At 38.9% G+C, this 11,626-nt stretch overlaps 1 protein-coding gene across 1 annotated transcript in view; it reads left to right on the top strand.

The window, feature by feature from the left end:
* The first annotated feature begins 550 nt into the window (after window positions 1-550).
* The window catches only part of TEX30 (testis expressed 30), a 15,790-nt gene continuing 4,714 nt past the window's right edge, over window positions 551-11,626 (top strand). Inside the window, 1 exon segment of the mRNA XM_015823046.2 lies at window positions 551-905. Within this exon segment, the coding sequence (XP_015678532.2) occupies window positions 551-905 (355 nt within the window).

Raw genomic sequence — 11,626 nt, 5'->3', positions numbered from 1 at the left:
AACTATGAGCGTGACTTTTCTTAGTTTCTGGGGGACAGTTTGGATAAATAAGCAGTTGTTCATGGAATGACTACCGAGGGCAATGAAAGACATCTGAGCTTCTTTCTGAGATCCAAAACATGTCCCAATCCACATACCTGTGTTGAGGAGAGATCAGGGTTATTCAAACAAATAAGGGTATATTTTTATCCCCTATAAATAAAAGGAAGCATGATGGGGAGCCAGTTAGGGTTGCATACCATTTTAGAGAAAGGTATGATGAAGCTTTCTTATGAACTTGAGCTTGTCATAAACATCTGATTTATTAGGAGTAGAAATACATCTGGTGCTGTAGCTCATCATATGGATTCCAAATATCTGTCTGTACATATCTTCCAGGTCAAGATATGGACAGCATCTGTTCTCCTCAGACCTCTGCTATCTCATGCATTTTCCAAATTTCTCTGATTTATGGGAAAAGGGATCAGCTAAATTATTAAGAAGTTCCTTGAAAATCTGTGCTGATCAACTGGTCCCCATCTTCACCCGCATCTTCAATAAATCATTGAAGATGTGTTATGTCCCTTCTTGCTTCAAATGCTCTGCTATCATCCTGGTATCCAAGAAACCCTCCATCAAGGAGCTGAATGACTACAGACCAGTTGCTCTGACATATGTAGTAATGAAAACCTTCAAAAGGTTAGTGCTGGCCCACCTGAAAACCATCACAGATCCGCTGCTAGACATCTTTGCCTACTGCGCAAATAGATCAGCAGATGATGCTGTCAATATGGCACTGCAGTACATCTTGCAACATCTTGAATCCCCAAAGACCTATGCAAGGGCCCTTTTTGTAGACTTCAGCTCTCTTCAGACCATCATTCCAGAAATCCTTCTCTCTAAACTGACTCAGCTGCTGTGCCTGAGTACACTTTTAGATGGATTATAAGCTTTCTAACAGATAGAAAACAGCAGGTGAAGCTAGGGAAAAATCACATTGAATACCTGTTCAATTAACACAGGAGCTGTGTGCTGTTTCCATTACTCTCTCCATTACTGTGTGCGCTCTCCATTACCTTTTCTCTATGTACCAATAACTGCATCTCTAAGGATCCCTCTGTTAAAGGACTGAAATTTGCAGATGATAGAACAGTCATTAGTCTCATTCAAGATCATGATGAGTCTGCATACAGACAGGAGGTAGGTAGAACAACTGGCCCTGTGGTGCAGCCGAAACAATCTATAGCTGAACACTCCACTCTTAAAACTGTAGAGATGATAGTAGATTTTAGGAAAAGCTCTTCTAGTCTTCTTACAACATTAGACAACACAGTATCAGCAGTAGAGACCTTCAGGTTTCTGGGTTCTATAATCTTACACAACTTGAAATGGACACCTAACATTAGAACCATCATTAAAAAGGCACAACAAAGAATGTTCTTCCTGAGTCAACTCAGAAAGCTCAGATTGCCCAAGATCTGCTGATGTACTTCTATAGAGAATTATTGAATCTGTCGTTTGCACCTCTATAACTGTCTGGTTTGGCACAGCAACCAAACAGGCAGGTATAGACTTCAACAGATAATTAGGACTGCAGAAAAAACTATTGCAACCAGCCTGCCTTCCATTGAGAGTCTGTATATTGCACAAATCAGAAAGAGGGATGAGAAAATATCTACAGACCTCTCACATCCTGGACATAAATTGTTTCAACTTCTCCCCTCAGGATATCACTATAGGGCATTGTATGCCAAAACAACTAGACACAAAGATAGTCTCCCCCCCCCCCATGTCTTCTCTCTGCTAAACACCTAATTCCCACAGCACTGTCTTAGGCCTAAAGATTTCCCATGTAGTAGGGCTATTACTAATGCTATTGCTATTATCCTTCTCACCTTCTCATCTTTCTCATCTTCTCATCTTTCTCATCTTTCCTACTACCTTCTCCTATTGATATGTTATGATTTATGACTTGTGGTTTGTACCTTGTGATTTATTATTGTACCTTATGATTTATGATCTATGATCTATGATTTATTACTTTCTTGCTTGTATGTACGCTGAGAGCTTACAAACCAGAGACAAATTCTTTATGGTCCAATCACATTTGCCCAATAAAGAATATTCTACTCTACTCTACTCTACTCTACTCTACTCTACTCTCCACTCCACTCCACTCCATTCCATTCCATTCCATTCCATTCCATTCTATTCTATTCTATTCTATTCTACTCTATTCTATTCTTCTTATTCCATTCCATTCTGTGGAAATATTTAGGAAAAAATACATCTGATCCTGGGTATTTCATTATTAAATTAGACAATCATCCAATGAAGTTGAATGGTAGAAATTTCATAACACGAACAGAAGTGTTGGATTTAACTCCATAGCTAAGCTATGGTGTAATAATGACATGCTTGGATGGTTTTAAAAGGAAATTAATAAACTATGGAGAAAGTTCGCAATGTTTACTAAACATGATGGGTGTATAATTAGCCATTATAGAAGATTCTCAACACAAGACCAGAAATGGGAGGAAGTTACATGTTATGATTCAGCTGCCACTGAACAATAGAACGCTGTCTTAGATATATCATGACTACCTTTTTGTAGCTACAGGCTGCCAAGTCCAGTGGCTAAAGGCACTGGATTTTTTTTTATTGTTGTTCAGAAGGTATTAAACTCAAGTAAAAACAAGAATAATGATAGCCCTTCTTGTTTCAGGTAACGTTTTATGTTTTAGACTGCCATGTCCCTTTGAAACCACGTTTCTTAAAAAATGTTTGTGCTGTAGACTTTCTGTTGGTTTCACATGTATGTGAAAATATCTGAGGCTTAATATGTGTCTCACTGAAGTAGATTTGCAAGAAATTTGCTCACTGACATTTATACCCAATTGGATAAGATAGAACTGCCATAAAAGTGTTATGCTTGGCCCAGAATTCTTGCCCGTTTTCAATGCAAGCTATCAGTGAATTGAAACAGCTGCTGCTTCCCTACTAGCGGGTGCGATATGTCACATAATACTGTTGCAGGAATGCAGTAGCCTTAAATAGGGGATGACAAATTTATAGCAGCACGGATAAGTCTCACCATGCCTGCATAAAACCACATCCATCATCTGGATTAATTAAATATATAAAAATACCATTCCTCTCTAATTAAAAATAAATAAAGGCAACACATAGGGTGAAGTTGGCAGTGCACAGTTCAGTAAACTCAGTTCTCAGTTCTCTTTAAGAAGAGATTGGACAGCCATTTGTCTGAAATGGTATAGGGTTTCCTGCCTGAGCAGAGGTTGGACTAGATGACCTCCAAGGTCCCTTCCAACTTTACTACTACTACTACTACTACTACTACTACTACTATTACTACTACTACTACTACTACTACTATTATATATTTTAGCTTTTCTATCTCCAGATCCTAGATCAGTTTTTTTCCAGTGGATCTTGGGCAGGTGTAGGGTAGGATTAGTAATATAGAGATGGAGAAATAGATGGATTATCTATCTATCTATCTATCTATCTATCTATCTATCTATCTATCTATCTATCTATCTATCTATCTATCTATCTATCTATCATCTATTCATTCATATCAATCAACAAAATCAATCAGGAGCTCTTTCTGGTTTCACAGAGATGACAATTTCTTGAAATGAGAAAGATAAAGTAATTGCTTGGTTTTGTGATAACTACAATAATCTCATCTTCTGTTTAAAAAACTCAGCCTCTACTTATGAACTAGAATTATTTAATTAGAATAACATTTAAAAACTGTTGATGAACTTTACTAGATGTACATAATTTTCCTTCAGTGTCCAGAATGGAAGACCCAATATTTTTTTGCTTAATGTTATTGCTTTTTCTCCCATTCCAATATCATTATCTGAGCAATTAAAATTCTATTTCAGAAGCACAGTGCTTCTGAAATTCAAATTTAATAGAAATCAAGGATTTATGTTGTTCAGGAGATGGGGGGATTTAAAGAGTTAATTATTCTTTAATCTATTTGTTGTTGTTGTTTTCAAAATAATTTGACCTCCAATAAATACATTAGCATTTCACTATTAATACAGAAAAGAAACTTTTCCCTCTTCTATTCCATCAATATATTCTTCATTTTTCAGCACACATGCAATGACCCTTTCACAACCAAGAAAGTAGATCCATTTCTTAGTCCCACTGACAGTTGCATTATTGAAGTAGAGAAAAACTAACATATAACAACAATACTAAAACTAAACAAGAAGAAATGAGTCAGTAAAAGAACACAAATTTATATTCTATTAATAACATCAGAGGATTTTAATGTGATAAGATAAGATAACCTTTATTGTCATTTTTTTTTACTGCGTGCACAATGGCACACATTAAAATGAAATTTAGTTGCCCGCTCTCAAGTGAAACACATACAAGACACACACCTAAACATACTATATACAACATATGTATAGACCCACACCCCTACATATACATAACAAATAAATATTAAATACTGTCCATCTTGAATATATAGCGGAAGGAGGAAGCTTTAGCATTCACAAGGTTAATGCTGTATGGAATGAAACTATGGCTGAATCTGGATGTTCTGCTATGGATACCACGAAGCCTCCTCCCAGAAGGTAACAAGGAAAACAGATAATCTTACAGACCCTGCTCAAGCAACACTTCTGTGCTATGTCCTGGATGGGAGGGAGGGAACTGCCAATGATCTTTTCGGCCATCCTTACCACTCTCTGCACCACCTTCCTGTCTGAAGCAGTGATGCTTCCAAACCCAGACTGTGATGCTGTATGACAGGATGCTCTTGATCATCCCCCTGTAGAAAGTGGTAAGGATAGGAGAAGGAAGATGTGCTTTTCTCATGTGATGTAGAAAATGCAAGCGCTGCTGTGCCCACTTCACCAGTGTCTCACTGTTGAGCGACCAAGCCAGCCTACTCGTTAGCTGCACACCCAAGAATTTGATGCTGGTAACCATCTCCACATATTGTAATACAGATAACCCTAGATTTATGACCACAATTGAGCCCAGAATTATGCTATAAGTTGTGCCTGTCATTAAGTGGGTCACCGTGTGACTGTGACCAAGTTTACAATGTTTTTGCAGTGGTCATAAAACAAATGTCATGACTGTTAAGCAAACAATGTGGTCATTAACTAAATTCATGGTCTGCAATGGACATAAACACTGGTTTCTGGTCAAAAATGTCATAAAATCATACTCACATGACCATAGGAAACAGCAAATTGCCAAAACTGGAGACCGGTTACTAAGTGCCCAAAATTTGATCATAGGATCATAGGATCAGGAGGGAGTTTAATGAGTGTCCTATGTTCTACAAATCACCTTTATGTCATCAAATTAAAAGCATAGACAGTTAAATATCCAAACAGTTTGATTGTACACTAAAAAGCAGAGATTGTAAAATTGGAGTGCAGAGGAAAATATTGGACTCTGATGTCCCAAAGCTTCTTGAATGCATAGTGAAATATTTTCAAGGAAAAAACAAACAAAAGTCCAATTGCCTTTTGAAGAGCACCTTTGGGACAACTGTGACCTGGATGACTTAGAATCTTCCATAAACATTGGAGTCTGATTTTGAGAAGGCAAACACAGGAGGAAAGCAACAGCAGATGCAGAAGAGTAAGTAGTGACAAGGGGCTGCAGCCAAACTTCTAGATAAATCCATAATTTTGATAGCATCCTGACTTAGTAGTTTCAACAATAGGCTGCAAAGCAATGTAGAGTTTACATGTCTTGTTGTTATGGTTTAAGCCAGAAAAAACACTTTGAATTGAGAATGTTGCAACTGTATGAAATAATTTTAATGCTTAAAGGAAGAGATTATCAGTGTCATTGCTGAAGTCAACGTCTTTCTCATTCGGGCCTTTTTCGCCAAACAGATTTTGCTTAGAGAAAAAATGGACAGAAGAGAAGTCAACCATGGGATCAATCAGTCAATCAGAATAGAGCTGAAAGGGACCTTGGAGGTCTTCTAATCCAACCCCCTGCTCAAGCAGGAGACTCTATATCAGGGGTAGTCAACCTTGGCTCTTTTATGACTCGTGGACTTCAACTCCCAGAATTCCTGAGCCAGCTGTGCTGGCTCAGGAATTCTGGGAGTTGAAGTCCACGAGTCATAAAAGAGCCAAGGTTGACTACCCCTGCTCTATATCATTTTAAATAAGTGGCTGTCCAATCTCTTCTTAAAAAACCTCCAGTGATGAAACGCCCACAACTTCTAAAGGCAAGCCGTTCCACTGATCAATGTTCTCACTGTTAGAAAGTTTCTTCTTAATTCCAGGTTGGTTCTCTCCTGGATTAGTTTCCATCCATTGTTTCTTGTCTTGCCTTCTGGTGGTTTGGTAAATAAGTTGACCCCCTGTTCTTTGTGGCAGCCCCTCAAATACTAGAATACTGCTATCATATCAACCCTAGTCCTTCTTTTCTCTAGACTGGCCATACCCAAATCCTGCAACCGTTCTTCATATGTTTTTGTCTCCAGGCCTTTAATCATCTTAATTGCTCTTCTTTGCACTTTTTTTTTCCAAAGTCTTAACATCTTTTTTGTAATGTGGTGACCAAAACTGGATGCAGTATTCCAGGTGTGGCCTTTCTAAGGTTTTATAAAGTGGTACTAATACTTCACGTGATTTTGATTCTATGATAACAAGGGGGTAATAACTGATGGTTCAGTAAAACAGTCATAATAACTTTATACACTGCTCATTCCAAAGTTCGTCTAGACACAATGTAATTGTCAAGTCAAGTCTTCATAAAGATAGTAGTGAAAACAGTTATTCCAAACCTTATTTTCCTTGGTTTGTAAAATATTTGCTAGGCATGGATATATTTTTGCAAGGTTAATTAAAGAATTTGCTTGCTAGGAAGTCAATTAAATGATATGTAAGTTCCTTCTGCTAATCTAATTCTGCGAAGTGCAATACAAGGTCAGAATTCACATCAGGTTCAATTGCCCTGCAACAACACAGTATTATACCCTATTTATATATAGCTATTACTGCCCTATTGAAGGCAAAAAGAGTAGGAGATGGCAGAGGATGAGATTGGTTAGACCAGGGGTCCTCAACCTATGGTCCACAGCCTGGGACCAGGCCGTGAGCTCTTGGTCAGCAGGCTGCGGAAATGGCTGGCCGGTGCACAAATACATGGGCGTGCATTCCCCCCCACTCACGCTAGCACCTGCGATCCCATTTGCACATACACGCGGACGCGAATGGGGACGCTAGCGTGGAGTGGGTGTCCATAGCCCGTTTCCACATGTGCCACTAGCCCGGGTGGTTTGTGTGGCCCATTTGCGCATGCACAAAAGGGCCACTAGGTGCCATGGGGGGGGGTCCGTTCATGCATGCACATGGTGCCAACACATGCTGCATGCAGAAACAGGGTTGCTAGTGCCATACCAGTGTGTGTGGCCCTGTGCACACGCGCATACGCGTGCGCACCAATTTTGAAGCTGCTCTCCTTCCCTCCGGTTGGAAAGGCTGGAGACCTCTGGGTTAGACAGTGTCATTAACGCAACAAATATGAATTTGGCCAAACTCCGGGAAACAAAGGAGAACAAGGGAGCCTGGTGTGATCATAGGGTCACGAAGTCAGAAATGACTTAGTGACTGAACAACGTTACTGCTTTTATAATACATTACAACATTACTATTATAATGTTGCATTATAACAATAACATAAATAATCTGTACAATGCTGCATTATAATAATAATAATAATAATAATAATAATAATAATAATAATAATAATAATAATATGTAGTCATTATGTTAACATCTGTGTTGCAAAGAACTATAGCTGCTGCCAAAGTAAGTTCAGCTGTTTAAGTGCTGCCAAGTGCTGCCAAGCTTGTTAGCTTATTATAACTTTATAATAAGAGGGTCTGTAAAAATAAATATCTAGCTGAGAAATCTGAATGCCAAATACTTCAAAACAACTTGTTTAATTTATGGAACAATAAACAACTTCATCTAGTATAAACTACAGAACTAACTATTAAGAAGGAGGAAGACCAATGAGGAAGGTAGAATAGAGTATACTCAGTACCAGAGAACTATAAAGTAGATAAACTGGAGGTACTATTTGTTTACTTAACTTGGTATTTCTGAGTAGTTTCTGGCCTAAAGCCTAACTTGTTCACATGATCCCAGAACAGGAAATGTGGCTATAAATAGACAATTACCTTTTGTTATATTACTGGACCCAAAGATGTTGATCACAAGATGCTTGGGTCAGATCCTCAATCGGTCAGGTGTGCATAGCTCCAAGATTTAAATGCATAAGTCATCTGAAAGGGGGTACTTTCAAAGAAGCAACACAAAAAGGTGAGTTTTGCTTGGCTGTCAAAAATGAGGTCTTAACAAGTGGTTTATTTGACAAGTGCTATGCTAACAATTTGTCTTATTATCAGGGAAAGATTGTGACTACCTGAGAGCACTCTGCTTCACAGAGACATTTATGTAATATAATGCAAGAATGGGAATATGTCTTTGGCACAGGGGCAGAAGCCCCGCTAGGAAAAAAGAAAATCCACACACAATGCACACACAAAAAATATGATATCCAATAGATATAAAGGGTAGTTTCTCCATTAGTAACCCAAAAAACCCTACCAAATTACTGCCAGTAATTTAAAAACATAATATCTCTGTTCTTTGCCCCCATGTCAACTTATTGTGCTTCATAAATATTTACAGTTGTTTTAAAGATCATTTATATCCTTCCTTGCCTGTGATCTTCCATTTTGCCCTTTCTAATCCACTATATATTTTACCCAGAAGTAAACTTAAGTAACCTCAGAGACATTTCCTTGTGAGTATAGAAGCCAGGATTGTACTAAATATTTCAAAAGCAACAGGGTTTCAGGGTAGTTTACATTTCCTTTCTGAATGGTTGCATTTTCTCTACTAATTCTTTTTTTCTCAGTATGTCTTTGCATTTCAGCATCTACTAATTTAACAAGGATAATTAACTGCAAGAAATTTTTGCTCTGTAGCCCACATGATACTCTTCCAGTAAGCTTTTCACGGGGCCTGTAAGTTGGACACTGGGTCTTAATGGATTCCATTGATATGAAGTCAGTCTGACATTAAAATCTTTGGACACTTTTCCTTCCCAGAACATTTTAAAGTATGAGGTAAGCAGGTTCCACCTAATGATCAAGCCCCAAAATAACTGTCTGATCACCTGATCTTCTGCTTCTGAAACATAGGCCAAGAACACTTTGTAAGGTTCCAGGCTAAAGATTACACATTTAAGTGTAAGCATGGAGTTCCTTCCATGTGTTATTTCTGCTAGATATGTAAATAGCAAACACACTGGTCTTTGCTATTTTGATGCATTCTTTTTTATTTTTTAATACCTCCTTCTCCAACTTGTGATTTCTAGGTGTGCTGCCAACTTCATTAACTTTCATTAGGTTGGGTGGGCAGAGGAGTATGGAACTGAAGGCCAACAATACTAGGGAAAACTGCCACTGAGTTGCAGGCAATACCGAAGCATACATTTCAGCATTTCTCCAATGTCCTCCAGTTTTGGGGACAAGAGTGCTCATCACCCTGTCAGTGAGACTAGCAACCAGGATGTCTGGGGATGAGGGAAGATGTAGTCCAGTACATCAAGACAGCCAGGTTGGGGAAAGATACTTTTTGCATTTGTTTTCAAAACTACCTATCTTGCTTGGTTTTTCATAATAGAAACACACTAAGCTAATAGGTGGTTGTGTTGTTTCTTGGGCAAATGCAGAACATGTATGATTATTAAGGATCCACTCTGTTGAGACTGCAGCTACGGTAATTACATCTAACTACATTCCTGAAGAGTGAGATGACTTTCAAGTCTTTGTTTGATCAGAAGATACTGAATACAATTCAGGCAATTTTTTATTACTGTCACTGAGAGTAAAATAACATTGGATAATAGGTTTTACCCATGAAACCGTTCAGTCCACAGAGGTTTGAGAATGATCTTGATGTAATTTAAACCATGTATGATAGAAGCAAACGTAATATTTAACGTGCCGGCCTTTGTCAATCCACCCTTCCCAAAACTTTAAGAAAAGAGCTGTGGTGGCACAGTGGTTAGAATGCAGTATTGCAAACTAATTCTATCAACTGTCAGCAGTTCGATTCTCATCGGCTCAAGATTGACTAAGCCTTCCATCCTTCCAAGGTCAATTAAATGAGGACCCAGATTGTTGGGGGCAAGATGCTGACTCTGTAAACCACTTAGAGAGGCTGTAAAGCACTGTGAAGCGATATATAAGTGTAAGTGCTATTGCTATTGCTTCATGCAAAAAGGATGCCTTGATATGGATTTTTGAAGCAATATACTAAAACCAGTGAAGGTATGAGGTCTTTCTTTGCTTGCGTTTGCTCAAAGCACGTTCCTACAACTACTACTACACTCTTAGCGAGTTACTGCTATATTATCGGGCCTCCTGGGAAAGAAAGGGGTGGAAATCCTTGATGGCTAGTACCTTGAATAGAAACCATTGGCTAGGCTGTATTTGCATGGAAGTTTCACTTGCGGAAATTTGAAGCGCTTCATTTCAAGTAAGGGAGGGGAAGGCTGCAGGCTGAACAACCCCAAATTTAAGTAGCAGAAGCGGGCAAAATGATTAAGAGACTAAGCAGAGAGTAGAAGACATCAAGCTGGGATGGGTGGAAGTAGCCTAAAGTCAAGTTGTTAATGCAAGAAACAAACAAATAGAGCTATGCAATGAATGAGATTATATGTCTGTAATATTTGCACAATTAATTTATGTAAGTAAACATTTAGCAGTAATTTAATAACTAACAGTAAAAGTAATTTTACAAATATGCTTGATAATAGAGAAGGCTGGATAGTTGCACTGGCTGGCCCACTACCTTTTTTTATTTTTATTTTTATTATTTTTATTTTTTATTATTATTATTTTTTATTATTATAATTATTATTGTTGTTGTTGTTGTTATTGTTGTTGTTGTTATTTAGAATGTTATCTACCTTTAATACTTTATAAGTAACTCAAGGCAGTGAATACACACAATATTCCTTCTTTCACTTTTCTCCACAACAACTCTGTGAGGTGGGTTGGGCTGAGATAAAGTGGTTGGTTTCTAGGCCAGCACCTTAACCAATACACCAAACTGGCTCTCAAGCATCATCAACCCTTGATAGCTGGTCCCTCAAATAGAGGATTTCTCCATGTTCAGGACTGTCGTCTGTCAAATAGCACGTTGCCACACTCAAGCTCTCGTCTGTCAAATAGCACGTTGCCACACTCAAGCTCTCGTCACCTCCCGCCTGGACTACTGTAATGCTCTCTACATGGGACTCCCTTTGAGGAGCACCCGGAGACTCCAACTGGTCCAGAATGCGGCCGCGCGGGCGGTGATGGGAGGGACTCGTCGCTCCCATGTAACACCGCTTTTGCGCGAGCTGCACTGGCTACCAGTGGTCTTCCGGGTGCGTTTTAAGGTGTTAGTTACCACCTTTAAAACGCTCCATGGCATTGGACCTGGTTACCTCCGAGACCGCCTTCTGCCACAGATTTCCTCCCACAGACCGGTACGCTCCCACAGAGTGGGTCTCCTCAGGGTGCCGTCAGCCAAACAATGTCGGCTGGCGA

Source organism: Protobothrops mucrosquamatus, unplaced genomic scaffold (assembly GCF_001527695.2).
Source record: "Protobothrops mucrosquamatus isolate PMUCROS unplaced genomic scaffold, P.Mucros_1.0 scaffold1754, whole genome shotgun sequence".
Lineage (NCBI taxonomy): Eukaryota > Metazoa > Chordata > Lepidosauria > Squamata > Viperidae > Protobothrops > Protobothrops mucrosquamatus.
The sequence above is the reverse complement of the archived record's forward strand: the minus strand, read 5'-3'. Positions and strand labels throughout refer to the sequence as shown.